At 40.3% G+C, this 15,072-nt stretch overlaps 2 protein-coding genes across 3 annotated transcripts in view; both read left to right on the top strand.

Annotated features, from left to right (window-relative positions):
* The first annotated feature begins 245 nt into the window (after positions 1-245).
* Positions 246-4,339, top strand: selenos (selenoprotein S). 2 transcript variants are annotated; one of them, XM_055060043.1, is made up of 6 exons: positions 246-581; positions 782-910; positions 1,851-1,957; positions 2,028-2,114; positions 2,273-2,345; positions 3,101-4,339. In XM_055060043.1, exons 1-6 carry the CDS (start codon positions 485-487, stop codon positions 3,175-3,177), a joined length of 570 nt encoding a protein of 189 aa, XP_054916018.1. In that variant the 5' UTR covers positions 246-484; the 3' UTR covers positions 3,178-4,339. The 2 variants fall into 2 exon arrangements, with proteins under 2 accessions (XP_054916018.1, XP_054916017.1); XM_055060042.1 differs by having other exon boundaries at positions 247-581; positions 779-910.
* Positions 4,340-5,270: 931 nt separating this feature from the next.
* The window catches only part of chsy1 (chondroitin sulfate synthase 1), a 38,619-nt gene continuing 28,817 nt past the window's right edge, over positions 5,271-15,072 (top strand). Inside the window, exons 1-2 of the mRNA XM_055060040.1 lie at positions 5,271-6,220; positions 11,628-12,123. Of these exons, the coding sequence (XP_054916015.1) occupies positions 5,910-6,220; positions 11,628-12,123 (807 nt within the window). The 5' untranslated portion in view covers positions 5,271-5,909. The remainder of the gene's footprint in view (positions 6,221-11,627; positions 12,124-15,072) is intronic.

The raw sequence follows: 15,072 nt of genomic DNA, 5'->3' as shown, positions 1-15,072 counted from the left end.
ATTTTTGTGTTTTAATGAATTACCTTAAGAAAACGAAATTGATAGAAAAGTTAAAGGTTAAGTTATATATATATATATATATATATATATATATATATATATATATATATATATATATATATATATTATATATATATATATATATATATATATATATTGTGGGAAAATATATGTAGCGTCCCGATCCACACTCCATTCCAGTAGATGGCGGTAATGCACATTAGTAAGTTGCTTGCCAACCGCGATAAAAATCAGAAGAATACTAATAACACGAAGATAAACACGTCACCGCTATCCTGGATTGAGAGTAGCTAGTTTTTGGCTTTGTGTCAGTTAGTTGGGATTCCGCTAAAATGGAGCTATAAGGAATATAAGGAAGTTTGCGCCGCAGTAAGAAGCTTAAAACAGACTCGCTGTGTGATTTGTGCCTTTAAGAACACACTGTGTGTTTGTGCGTGCGTGCGTGTGAGTACCGGTGGGTAAAATGGATGACGATGTGGAAATATTCGATGTGGACGATGACAACTCTCCCCGTCAGGTTCTTCTGAAGAACCAGGACCTGAGTCAGCTGAGTTTCACAGGTAACCAGCGACAACACTTCCGGTCTCGGTTACATGACGTGTAAGATATGAAACCGGCTAAGAAGGGCTGTTGTTTAACAGTTTTGAGTCTTTCTACTTGAAACACACGCCAGGAAATCAGACACTAATAAGTTGAGTGGATAGTTGTTGGGAAGCACACGGCACAATTGAAATGCTTCCTCCCTGTCCCCCGGCAGTAGGGGAGTTCCTGTCCCTGTACGGCTGGTACCTGCTGGCTGTCACCGCCACAGTGCTGGTGCTCATCCAGCATCTGAGGAAGAGGAGGACCGGCCAGAGCCGTCCGGACTCCGTCCCACAGAACCTGCAAGGTCAGCATCAGCACCGTAACAACGTTAAAGTGGAGCCGCTGTCCTAACAGCATTTCTTCTTCCAATTTCTTAGAATTTAACAACATAAAAATAACGGAGCCATTCTGGCTGTAAGTCATGGTGATCAACCTCAGTAATTACTATATAATTATGCCACTAATTGCTATATTTTTGTTTGCTAATATTTAACACTTTGTATGGTAGTAGCTTGTCAACAAATAAGTTATTGCCCCATGAATCAATAAAGTACATTCTAATTTATTTTAACAATAAAACCGCATTTTACATTAATATTGGAAAGAACTCCAACATATATTAGCTCATCTAGCATGTATCCATGCTTTGTATGCCAAATACTTTGCGATATGTTGGTTCCATGCAGCATAAATGTTCAGGGAGGACCAACATGTTATTGTTGGATGCTGTCTTGATTTTGTTGAGTTTCATTTTCTTCCTGCAGTTGATGTAATTGGACCTGTAGAATGGCACTGCTCCTGATGGCTGCATGTAGGAACAATTCTTCATAGTTGCTTTGGTTTTAATGCACAAAGGCAGAAACTATGGCTGTTAAATGTGAGCCACAGTTTCTTTTAAGCAGCTGTTGTACAAGATATTCCACCCTTCGCAGGTCTGCTTTTTTTGGAGTTATGAAAGTATAAAAAACTAATGTTAGCTGCTACGTGTTTGAATTTCACTAAAGATTACTTAAATTTTTAAGTAAATTTAAGATTTTAAGTAATCTTAAATTTTTCTCTACTAAAAATACTTTTAAAGCTAAATTTGGCCAACTTTCAGCCTGCTGGCCATCAGTGCACAGCAACAGGTGGAGTGGCCTGGGGAAGTACAACACTGCTGTGACTCCAGCTCTTTACCTGGCCTATCAGTGAAAATTATGAAGTGATTTTGTCGCAAACATAATTTTCGTTTGTCATTCCTGAAGATGCATCTCTGGTAACAAAGAGGCAGGAGGCCATGGAGGCAGCTCGGCAGAGGATGCAGGCGGAGCTGGATGCCAAAGCTGCTGCCTTTAAAGAGAAGCAGAAACAGGTGCAGCGGGGGCTGCATAGTGGGCCACCTGAACCGAGATAGACTTTTACTCACGGTTTTTTATCAACAGCAAGAAGAAGAGAAGAGAAGACAGAAGATCGAGGAATGGGAGAGCATGAAGCAGGGGAAGAGCTCCAAAAGACACAAGCTATCTGAGGTGAGCTGACCTTGTCTCATCTCAGGACAGAATATTAGGCTAATGATTGAGGTCAGGAACCCTGCTTTCTGCCGTGAAAGAACAAGTGAACAGTAAATGCTGGAATAGAACCAGCTGCAGTCATGTCACTGTGGTTTCACTGTGTGTGATTCCTGCAGAACACAGAGGAGGCGAGTGCAGCAGCGGCTGGAGTCAAACCAAAGACGGATAAGAAGCCGCTGCGCTCCAATGGTAAGAGCCTCACTGCCTGCAGGATTCATCATCAGGCTGTGTGTGCTGCAACAACACCACAGCTCATATTATTATGTTTAGAATATGTAAATAATGTTTAAATGGCACCGAACTGCCAAGGATTACATTGCTACAGTATTTTGTGTTTGTGTGTGTATTTGCGTGTGTGAACCAGTTTCTTCCCAAACAGGAAGGAAAATTATCCATGGTAATAAAATTAATTTACAAATCATAGTTTAAAAGTGTGCCCCCTTTACTAAAATATCCTCAAAACAAGTTTGCTCAATTAAATGGAGTCAGAAGGCAGTTTATAGTAAACCATTAAATTTAATCTCAGTATGAATCCAGATATTCTGGTTCTCTAACCTCAGATGTTCCTTAGAACAGCCATCACCATGGAGACCAAGAAACACAGCAGTAGGAAGGAGAGGAGGTTCTGGTTGGGTTTAAAGCTGGGTTAGGTTCTACACAAACATCCTAACAATAATAATGACAATAACAATAAGCTTTAATGTCTCCCAGAGTTCAAACATATTGAGAAGTGATGATTCATGTGAACCTGGTCCAGAAACTGAACCCGACTAAGTAGTTAGACTTTGGTGCCGAGTCTCTAGAAGCACTAAGTGTGTAGAAACAGAAGCTTCAGCTGAAGTGTAGTGTTTCTTCTCAGCCTGATTGCTGGATAAAAAACACATTTCACCTCTGTATCTGTAAAATAAACTCAGAATTCTAATTTTTTTGTCTCTGTGTTTCAGACTACAATCCCCTGATGGGACAAGGAGGCTCCTGCACCTGGAGGCCAGGGAGGAGGGGGCCTTCAGGGAGTGGATGAGGTTAAAGGGTGGAGGTGCTCTGACCGCCTCCAGACTAACCTGCACTCTGATTGTTGGGACCAAGCTGACAATGAAACAGAGCTCCTGCTTTCAGATCACTGCTTAAACATCAGTACTGGAGAAGTTGGTACACCCATTTAGAGATAATCACCATAGAGACTGTAGAGAAACATCATCAACATGATTTTACTGCACGATCAAAAATCTAACAAAAATACAAATAATATTTTTGTCTTGGAGTAAAAATGTTCCAATTATCATAATTCCTTCATTCTTTGGGTCAAAATTTTTTAACTTAATACATAATCTTTACAGCTGCAGTATATAACTCATAAAAAATGTTTTTACAAATTTGCTAAAACTAACTTAGTGATGTGCAGTTTGTGACAGATTACTTGTGTTAAAGTTTGATATCCTTCACCTCCTCCCTGAGCTATTACCATCTGAAGAAATGCATCGCTCCAAACGAAAGACCACCAATCAAGAGACCAGAGGAGGGTCTCAGTGCTGTCAGTCATCCTTCATGTACTCGCTGCTAAATGTGCTTGCGGCAGAGAAACAACTTACTGTTCCAGGAAAACCCTTTATCTGCTGACATCTGTGACCATGCTAACTAGCATGAGGATGGGAAAAGGAGGGTGGGCACTTTGATTGACAGCACAAATATTGTTCTTGGCTTTGATTGGTTGTTTCTAGTTCACATTGGGAGATCAGAAGGTCTTTTTTTTCACAAAAACATGTCTCATATCATGTCACATATGAGACATCTGTCTCATATGTGACAGTTTCAACAAATATCAAAACATAATTTTTGTAAAAGTTACTTACTGCAGCTTTGATTATTTCAGAAGGAATACTATAAAAGTGCATTTTAATGGGTGTACTAGACCTTTCTTTTCCTCAGTAGCTCTTTTGTTAGGATAACAGCAGATCATCATGTACTCAGTTCTTGGTGTCATTGGAAGCTTGACATGAAGCCATTCCTTGAAATGGTCTCTAACCAGAAGGTCTGGCTGATCTGTCCCAGTCAGGGTGCTTTTTCATGGTTGTGTATTTCTGAAAGATTTGAGGAAAAATCATAGCAGCAGTTGTAACTAGTAGATATTATTTACATTCTGTCTGACTGTGTGATTCTAAACAAATTAAAGTGTAAGAAATCTGTGTCTGTTTCTCTGTTCAATTCCACTGATTGAAGATAATCGCTGGGAAAGCTGGGTTTGACCAGCAGGTAAACTGTTCATCTTATCTTAACTAACTTTGGGAATTGTAATTATTTTGAACAGGGTATTGTGTATTTTTCCTTTCCTTTTTTAGAATGGCCCAGTCAAAGTCATGTATAAAAGAATGCACAGCTTTCCTCCTGCATGTTGGCAGAATGACCAATTTGGTGACATATTGCACCCCCCAAAAATCAAATGCTTTTGAACGTTTTATTACAAAGAACTTTATTGAATAAAGGGATTTACATTATGTAGAACAAAATACTTTGTCTTTTTTTGCCCCAAACTTCTTTTGTGTCACATCAGCACAGATGTGAGGTTCTTAAACAAACAAAAATAGTTACTTTAACCAGAAGACCAATTATGATGAAACTGTGCTAGAAGTGTTTGTCTGTTTAACATTATAAATATTAAATATGGTTAAAATTTAATATTGAGGTTTGGAGCTGTGGCCCCAGATTCGAACCACATTTAAAACTCGTGGTGATTTTAAGAAGCAGAGGGGAAATCAGGAGGAGGAATGGGTCAGTCAGGATTTGATCACACAAAGAGCGGTAGAAGTTAAGAACTTTTCAAACAAAGCTAAACAATGAAAAACATCCGAAATATTTAAATTTTTATTCCATGTTGTCATCGAGACATGGACTGTTGCCTAAAAATACAGAAGATGCGAAACTAGATTGTTTCATTTCCCTCAACGCAAAACCAGACTCACAATAATTTAACCGCTAGGTGGCGCACGAGATAAGCTATGCTACTCTTTTATTTCTTTTAATTGTATGTCCTGACTTAAAGGACGACATAAAAATAAACATAGATATGTCTATTTTAACCTATCGATCCCATTTTAATCAAAGGGTTGGCACTAAATATTAAAGCGGTAGTTTTCGGTCGCAGCTGGAACCCGCAGCAGCACATTAACCTCAGATTGAAGCAGCCCTGTGGCTTCTGCTCACATTTTAATAATCATAAACACAGTTAAAACCCCACATTAGATGTACTGCACATAACTCCGGTGGTTAAGAAGGGATTTCCGGTAAAACGTGGTACGCTGCGTCGGAACATTTCTACGGAATCGCACTTGGGTCAAACCAGTGTTAAATCCTTCGCGATCAGCGATCTGGATTGTCAGACATTCCAGCTACCGTGCGGGGGACAAACCAGACAGGATCCGCTGCTCCGAGCTGCAATGCAAGCCGCTACCTGCGTCCTTCGGCGGTGATTCCCCTGCGGTGGACGGTGGAGGGCTGCTGGCTGGTCGGGCAGCGGCGGGGCTCGGAGCTTCAGGTAGCGGCTTCGAGGAGTCTGTTGCGATGCTACGTGGGCATCTGGAAGAAAAGCGCTTTTCTGCTCCTAGACTGTGTGTGTGAGCCTCTGGAACCCCACCGAGCCGCTTTTAGCTGCCTGCCGTCTTTTACTGCCTGGGTTTTATTTCCTAGACATTCTTCTTCGAGAACCGCTGTTTTAGAACCAGGCAGTATTTTCCGACGAGCTGGTTAAGTTTTGGGGGAATGGCAGGTCGAAGCAGAAGAGCATGGTTTAGTGTTCTGCTGGGACTGGTGGTCGGCTTCACGCTGGCTTCCAGGCTCATCTTACCTAAGGCGACCGAGCTGAAAAGAGCCGGCCAGAAGCGCAAAGCCAATCCCGCCGCCTGCGGGCTCCACGGGGGGCTCAGGAACGAACACGGAAGAGTCCTGTGGGCACCGCAGGCGGACGGCTCCCCCACGACCGTGATGCCGGATTCCAGCTCCAAGAGTTTCCTATTCGTGGGTGTGATGACGGCTCAGAAGTACCTGAACAGCCGGGCCGTGGCAGCACACAGGTACGGAGAGGGCAGATGAGCCAGAACTCTGGTTGACGGGCTGAAACAGGATGAGGATGGGACAGATGCTGGTCTTCCTTATTCTTAACCTTTCATGGAATATTTCAACTTTTTCCAAACAGGAGCAACCCTAGATTGTAGGGAGCCCAAACCATTAGACTTAGTGGACACCCTTTGGTTAAAGGGTGTCCACCTTTAACCTATTTTAGTTATTTATTTTGATCATTTGTCATAAAAGAAGAATAAATCCAAGAATTGAAATCAAACTCAGAAGTTGTTAAACCAGCAATTTCTCAACAGAATCTAAACACTTGCAGAATAAAGAAAATTAAAATGATTATTTTTTCACAGTTTGTAGAGCAGTGGTCTCAGTCTCCAGTCCTTCAGGGTCTTTGTCTGAAGTTCTGTCTGCTTCAGCACACTTGGCTCCAATATCAGCTCACTCGCAGAGCTCTGCAGCGCCTGACTGTGTGCTGGTGAGGCAGTTATAGCATTTAATTCCAGTGTGTTGGACCAGAGATGTGTCTGAAAGTTGTATTCTGGCTCTCCAGGAAAGCCATTTGAGATCACTCAGCTGGTGTAGAGTCTCCATCTCCAGCAAGGTTCATGACTGCTGAGGCACTGACTCCTCCTGGTTAGAGTTGGATGTTAAAATGCATAATTTAAAATAGATGCTCATATATTCTGATTTTAACCAAATTAAATAAGAACTCTGAACTATGCTTTAATCAATTCTTAATATGGAACATTTTCTGCTTTTTAATTGATCGTCCAAGAAGCTGCTAATCCTGAAGCCTTCCGGGTTGACTTCATGAGTTACTGGAACACAATGCTCTGTTTTCTTAATAATTTTTATTCCCCTTTTAAACATAAAGTAAATTAGATGGGATTGTTTTGTATCTCTTAACTTAAACTCCTGATTCCATGGAACATATTGAACTACAGGCATTTGACACAATGTGCAGAAGGAACTTAAATTTCTGATTTCATGTCATATTGCAACATGAACTCAACAGCATTTTTGCTGTTGTATAATTTGCATAAGGTTTCTGGTGCAATTTCAACCATGAGTTGTCAGTGGCTGATTGGCAGTGTGTGTTAGTGGTTTGTACTAGAATAAAGCAGCTGATAAACTGCACAGCATCACTGTTGAAAAGAATGCAAAGGACTTGATGACCTCAGCTCACAGAGTTCACTGCAACATCTTCAAAAGCAAGTGGTGCTTTTTATTTGCTGAAAACTAGTTTTATTGTCGAGATAAAATATTTAGCTTTTTGAAACAGAGGTGCACATATGCCTGAACAGAGGAAGGGGATTATTAAATGAGATGGGGAATAATAAAATGGATCCACCATTTGCAGGCTTGCAGAACATTTCAAATCATTCATGGGTTAGTAATGTTTGGTTGTTAAAGGTCCATTATTATGCTTCCTTGAACAAGCTGGAATAGATCAGTGGACTGAACAAAACATGTCCATTACATCTAATACACAGAATCATTCCCAGATATTGAGATTTCACCCGATCTGTTCTGTCTATTTTGAGCTCATTTAGGAATGCTACATCATGATTATGCAAATGAGCTGCTGCTGGGCACGCCCTCCCAACTCAGCGTTTACATCATCACCTCAGACCCAAAAGCTCAATAATTCAGCACAAAACACTTTGTTTTTCCTGCAATTAAAACCTATATGTATATATTTTTTGCAAGGTTAGAGGATAAGCACGTCTCTCAACAATTGAAAAACAATTTTAGCTTATGCTAACTGACAAATAATGTTCATGCTGAACAACAATACAACACACACGACACATCAATATATACTTTCATCACCATTATCTGCAGATTTGTGTTGAATAGTCCAAGACTTTTGGTAAATCCTGCCATGTTCTGTTGGTAGATTTGATAGGACTCTGGCTAGGTAACAAATTGTGACACAACAGGTTAGAGGTTTTTGAAACCAGCTGTTTTGCAAACACCAGCAGGACATTTACTTATTCCCATCAACGGGGCGTTTATTTTATGTTATTTTTTTCTGCTCTTGGAATATTTCTAGAAGCAGGAGATACTGAAATGGAAGTACTGAAACATGCAAAAAGTGATTTTTGCATAATATTGGCCCTTTATGGCCTTAACTGTTTTTCCAATGTTTTCTTGCACAAAGCAATAAAGCCCAGAACACATCGCAGGGTGTCCAACTGATAACTTGCTAAGCCCGGTGATGGGGGCACCGAAGCGGTCCATCGTGTTTTTGTATTAAAAGCTGTTAAGTAGACAAGAAATGTAAAAATATTACTGGGTAATTGTCTGTTGTGGGAAGACCACCAGTGAAACGATATTTAAACCCACAAGTAGTGTTAAAAACAACTAATCAAAAAAACACAATTAAAATGAATATCAATTATTTGCACTTTCGTTTAATCCAAATTTAGTCAGCGGCTCCATAAGACCCCCAGGACTTTATGGGCCCCATAAATGCTAATATTTTAATATAAACCACAGATACATAAATGCAACATTTGTTTTTTTCAGATGGTCAGTGCTGCTAAATTTGATCTAATGATTTCACAATACATAAATTAAAAGATTTTAGATTGTTCAATATATGTAAGATTTTAAGGAGCTGGCAAGTCTACTTTGTAAAAGTTCAAAGAACAATATTCATAGTTAAACTGTTTTCTTACCATAGCAACAATCTGATGCTGTGTGTTTAATCTTTGCATTTGAGCTCTGCTTGCCCACAAATACAAACTAGTAAACAGCAATTATAACTTATTGCTTTTTAGGTTGGCTAAATAAACTCCTCCTCTTCTCCCAGATTTCACTAAAACTAGCACAGAAGTTGTTAGAGATGCTGATTTTTTAACAGTAAGAGGGGCCCCTACATCAAATTGTGCTCAAGGCCTCATAAAGCCTTGGACGGACCCTGCATGATAAGTTAAATCCTCTGCACTGCAGAGATGTGCAACAAACGGGAGATTTAATTTAATGACGCTAATGTGGTTTTAGTAGCTCTTCCATTTTGTGTCTGAGTCTTTAATAAGAGCCACAGAAAATATTTGGGTTGGTCCAGTTTATAGGATGAGTTTCTCACATTAACTCTGTCTGACTAAATAGACAAAGCTTTTGATGCTTCATAACCAGAAAAATAATACTAAAAATAATAATAAAATAACTGGATTATGAGGCGAGTGTGAAATCTTCTCACCGGGGTGAACCTACATGATGAGGTTCTTTAATCACGAGTGCATCAGCCAACCAGGAACACATATATAAACTTTATCAGCGCAGACAGAGCCGGGCGCTGGGCAGTGTGTTGAGATGGAAACACGCTGACATTTATCTTGTCCTCAAACATAAATCATTCTCACCACTCGCTCAAAGCACCACTAACAGCACCACTACAAGTTATTTCTGGGGTTCACGTAGCTGCGTAACCAGAGCAGCAAAGGTGGGGTTTAAACTCCTACCTTGATCAAAAACTCTGGAAAGAAACATAATTCCTCACAGGGGGTTGATGTAAATATCGATACAGGTCAGCCTGTGTCTAGTTTGAGTGAAAGGAGGTTAACTTAATCCAAGTGCTACAGGGCGAGGCAACGTGCAGAGGCGACAGCGGTGTGATTGATCCGGCTTTAAATGCATAAACTATAAATTTATCTTCTATAAACATCTTTTTTTAGCAGAATGTGAATCAGGTGAAGCTGAAACTGCAACTTGAGGTGTTCTGTTCTGGGTGAAACATTTTTTTCAACTTAAATTCAAAATGTATATTTTGTACAGTTTTGTGCTGCTCTTTTAGCAAATAGCCCTATATTGAGTCATGTAGTTCATGATTAATTGATTTAATAAACACAAAATGAGTTGATTATTTCAATAATTGACTCATCAAGATTAATTGTTTCAGTCCTACTCAGATCCAGAGATAAAGCTTTTACTTGAACTTCTAATGGTTTGTAGTGTGTGTAATGAAACATACAGCACTGTACATCTGTTATGACCATGTTTATTGTTTGTTACGTGTGTTTATTAGAAGTGAACTGAATTCCCACTCATTGTTCAATTTGCATATTTAATGCAGTGCGATTGTCATTTCTGAGGTTGGAGGATCATGGAAGCCCTCATTGGCAAAATGTGAATGAGGATGAGTCATCTTTGTTTTTCTCCTTTGTGCTGCTGGTGGGAGTTTGGTCTCTGCCATTCAGATGGATGTGAGATTTATTTGCTGCAGAGTCACCAGAACTAGACTGATCCACTGTTGTGGACAAACCAGAGTTGTGGAAAGTGAAGAGTATGAGTTTGTCTCACAGGAACAAAAGCAGTTCCTGATTCCAGTTTCTGAAGTCTATCTGATATGTGAATGCCTACAGCACCTGGCTGGTTCATAAAGAATTAATAAGCTAATTAAAGTTTGATAAAAAGGAGGCCAGTCGGTCACCACATCTCAACACCCTGGGGAACTGAATGAACCTGCTGCTGATGGAATGTGGATAGCATCAGCCTGTAGATGAACTCCTTCTTTCCTGGAGAGGCAGGACTTTAGAACAGGAGTCCTCAGCTCTGATTTTCAGAGGCTTGTCCTGCTAATTTTAGCCCACACTTTGAGAAGCCTTGGTTTAGGCCATTCTGAAACAGGAGGAGTTTGGAGTGTTTGAACTTTACATGGTGAGAAAAAAGGAGGATGTGTTTTTTCATAACGTTATTATCTTTGGACATGCAGAGGGACGATCCAAAGTCATCACAGTGTGGATCAGCAAGATCTGACTTGACAATCTAGAGTTCAACTAGTTTCCACAGTTGAAACTAGTTTAAACTAGAGATCAGGACTGAAATCTGACCTGAACTTTCAGGTAAGATATTACAAATATTATAAAGCCGGCCTTCTCTCATCTGAGGAACATTTCCAGGATTAAAGGACTAATGTCCCAGGAAGCTCTATTAGTCACATTGATTACTGAAACAATGTCTTCATACGTCTGCCTGGAAAAGGAAGATGTATGAAATCACTAAACCCTGGAAAGGCAGAGCACAACACCCAGTTCTACAGTCCTTCACTGTGAGAATAGATTTTAAAATACTGTTAGTTTGTAATTCACTGACTGGTTTAGCACCACAATACAATAAAGATCTGCTGTTCATCATCCTTCCAGACCTTTCTGGTCTGGTTTTTTATGATGAAGACTATGATATTTTTATGATGTAAAACAATTTAAATTGCCTTGTTGCTGAAATGTGCTATTCAAGGTTATAGGTGTAACCATTGAAGTTTATGTATAACCTTCATTTGTTATATGTAAACTTGTGCGGGTGACTCTGTCATCCCCACAAGAAGCCAGACATCTTAATATTAGCTCTTGCTCTCTGAGCTTTGTCTCACTTTGTGCCTGTGTTTGTCATTGTTTCCAGAACTTGGGCCCAGACAATCCCAGGTAAGGTGGAGTTCTTCTCCAGCGAGGGCTCTGACACCTCTATCCCCATCCCAATTGTGGCTTTGAGGAATGTGGATGATTCCTACCCACCTCAGAAGAAGTCCTTTATGATGCTAAAGTACATGCATGACCACTACCTGGACAAGTACGAGTGGTTCATGAGGGCCGACGACGACGTATACATCAAGAGTGAGCGGCTGGAGAGCTTTCTGCGGAGCCTCAATAGCAGTGAGGCCATCTTCCTGGGCCAGACCGGGATGGGAGCCCGGGATGAGCTCGGAAAGCTGGCTCTAGAACCTGGAGAGAACTTCTGCATGGGAGGGCCGGGTGTCATCATGAGCCGTGAGGTTTTGAGGAGGATGGTGCCACATATCCGTGAATGCTTGCAGGAGATGTACACCACCCATGAGGATGTGGAAGTGGGCCGGTGTGTGAGGAGGTTTGCCAAAGTCCAGTGTGTTTGGTCCTATGAGGTAGGAATATTTTTACTTCCTTTCAGTATTTTCTTTTCTTTTTCTCCTATTACTCATCTTCTGGTTTTGAACAATTCATCTGTTAGTCCAGGTCAGCCCTACTCTGTACTGAAAAGTTTGAGCTTTTCACATGATGATGTTAGGATTGTGTAGCTCACAATCAAACGAGGATTGTCAAACTCCAGTCCTCTCAGGCCAGTGTCCTGCAATTTTTAGATATGCCACAGGTACAAAAACGCCAGAATGAAATGGCTTAATTACCTCCTCCTTGTGTAGATCAGGTCTCCAGAGCCTTAATGACCTAATTATTGCATTCAGGTGGTGCAACAAAGGCACATCTAAAAGTTGCAGGACAGCGGCCTTTGAGGACTGGAGTTTGAGACCCCTAGGTAGCTGCAGATTCATCCATTGCTACAAATGTGTTCAATGAAAGGAATTCTTTACTGAATTTCAGGCAATAAAATGTTGATTTTGTTAGTTAAAAATGAGATAAAATTATTTGTCCATTTGCGTCGTTTGATGCTTTTTGAATGTTGCAAAAATAGATGTAAGTGGTTAAATGAAAAATCTTCTGAATGTGCCCATGTTTTATCTGAGTAATCATCAGACTAACAGATTATTAATATAACTGTTCATCTTTCTCATAGACTAAGATTTGTTTGGAGGACTTTTTTTTTGTTACCTGAATGAAATTATAATTTTAAGACATAACCTGGTTTCTCTTTGTCTGAAATAAAAATTGGATTGATTGATCTTAAACTTTTAGGAGTGATGATAGTAAAAGTGAAGGGGGTGAAATCTTCTTCCTAGGAAAACTGTCCTGGATTGTCTGGAGGTTTTGTATCTCGGATGTTGGACCTTTTAATTCAACAGCTCATCCCTCACTGTTCACTCTCTCCATCCTTATCTTCTAAGCTAATATTACATTTGTTCATTTCCAGTGAGGAAGTTTAGCTAGTCTCTGCTAAGCTACAGCTGTTTTACAACAACACAGCCAGGCTAGTTAGCATAGCCATCATATTTAAAGAGTCGTGAATGGTGATGCTGTGGGGAGGAGGTTCCAGGACCAGTCAGTGTAGCAGCGAATCTGAAGAGAGCTCTGACTGAAGCCTATGCTGTAAAAAGTACCAATGGCCCGACACATGAGCTAATGACTGGGGAACAGAGCTGCAGTGTATGAGTGATGACTGCTCTCCAGGAAAATCTCAGTTTCTACCACGCTGCAGTGCCTCCGCTGCTTTCACGTTGTTAACAGTATTTACCATTTTTTTTCCATGGACATAATGCTGACATTACGACACAGAGTCTTGGAGCTCTGCCATAAGTATTCAGTTGAGGCTCACCACACATCATCTGCCTGACGTCACACATCGTTTTGGAAACTTGATTCCCTGCTGAACATCACCAGAGCATCCAGAGAGGAAGTTCAGACCAGAAGCTGGGGACGTTCTTCTGGGAACCAATCAAAACCTGCACCTTTGTGGGCGAAAGCTGTCGGATGCATTTTTTATAGACAATTTTTTTTGCATATTTGTTGAAACTGCGATTATGTCATAAAACAAATAAGTTGTGATAAAAATCCAATTCCTGTGCCTTTTCCCAGTTCTTCTATTGCAGCCTGCAGAAATACACCACTTGCTCAGAAACAACCAATCAGAGACAGGAGGTCTCCTCCACCTTTCTCTCTGCTAACCTACAGCTGTTTTACAACAACACAGCCAGGCTAGTTAGCATAGCCATCAACATGGCGGATAAAGTCATCCACCCACACACTGATGAGCGATGCCTCGACATGCTCTTATCTCTGGGTTCATCCTGCTGACGCCATCGTTCTCTTCGCCTCCATCTCTGTGGGAGACGGAAGTCTCGGCTTTCATTTCTCATATTGATGATGAATTTTCTCATGAACTGAGTCTAGAAATCCTGACGAACTTTTTCTGCTGTGCCTCTTTGGTTAAGCACTCAGGCACTTTGAAGATAATTACTGTTATGTATCAGAGGAGTGGGCTGCAGGTCAGACTGTTGGCTCTAGTTACCCCAAAAGAGAAAGGAAATGTCACAATCCATATTATACACGTATATTTAAAGAGTCGTGAATGGTGATGCTGTGGGGAGGAGGTTCCAGGACCAGTCAGTGTAGCAGCGAATCTGAAGAGAGCTCTGACTGAAGCCTATGCTGAAAAGTGTAGCTGTAGAGAGAGACTGGGCTGGCAGGAAGAGAGGAGCTCCTCTCATCTCTGTGGTTTTCACACCCTTGTCTTTTCTTAGGTTTGTTGTTACAAATATAATGAAGGGAACATGCAGATTAATTAAAAAAAAGTATCAGTTTCTGCAGGTTTTTTATTTAACCACGTTTATAGAGTGTTAGAAATACATTTAAAAATGCAAATAAACATTTACTTCCTAGAAGTCACTAACAGTATTTCTTTAATGAACTCTTGATCATTTATAGCAAAGCATCTGCAGCTGAACAACCCTTCCAACACCAGCATAAAAAGCTCATGGCTTTCTGCTGGACTGAACATCAGAACAGAGCAGAATGATGTGATTGCCTTGGTATTCCATTTAATAATGGAATAGCAATGGGTGCTCAGTAAAACTTTTTTTTTTTTTTTTTTTTTACAGAATCTGAACCAGATGATGCTAAACCACCAAATATGTTCTGAATAGAACATATTTACAGACATTGAATATTATTTTCACATTAAATGCAAGATGTAAATATTTTTGTACAGTTATGGCTTAATTGCCTCGATGTGTTGATCTTTCTGCATATTACCTTTTTTGAGTTAGCATACTGTAGTTGGCAATTAATCGATTAATAAATTAGTTGACAATTATTTCAATAATCAATTAATCACAATTAATCAAATTAATTGACTTAAAATTGTATGCTTGTTTTTCATATATGAATTGTATCCTCACTCTGCTCTGCCTGCAGCACGTCAT

Source organism: Poeciliopsis prolifica, unplaced genomic scaffold (assembly GCF_027474105.1).
Source record: "Poeciliopsis prolifica strain line A6 unplaced genomic scaffold, Auburn_PproV2 SCAFFOLD057, whole genome shotgun sequence".
Lineage (NCBI taxonomy): Eukaryota > Metazoa > Chordata > Actinopteri > Cyprinodontiformes > Poeciliidae > Poeciliopsis > Poeciliopsis prolifica.
The sequence above is the reverse complement of the archived record's forward strand: the minus strand, read 5'-3'. Positions and strand labels throughout refer to the sequence as shown.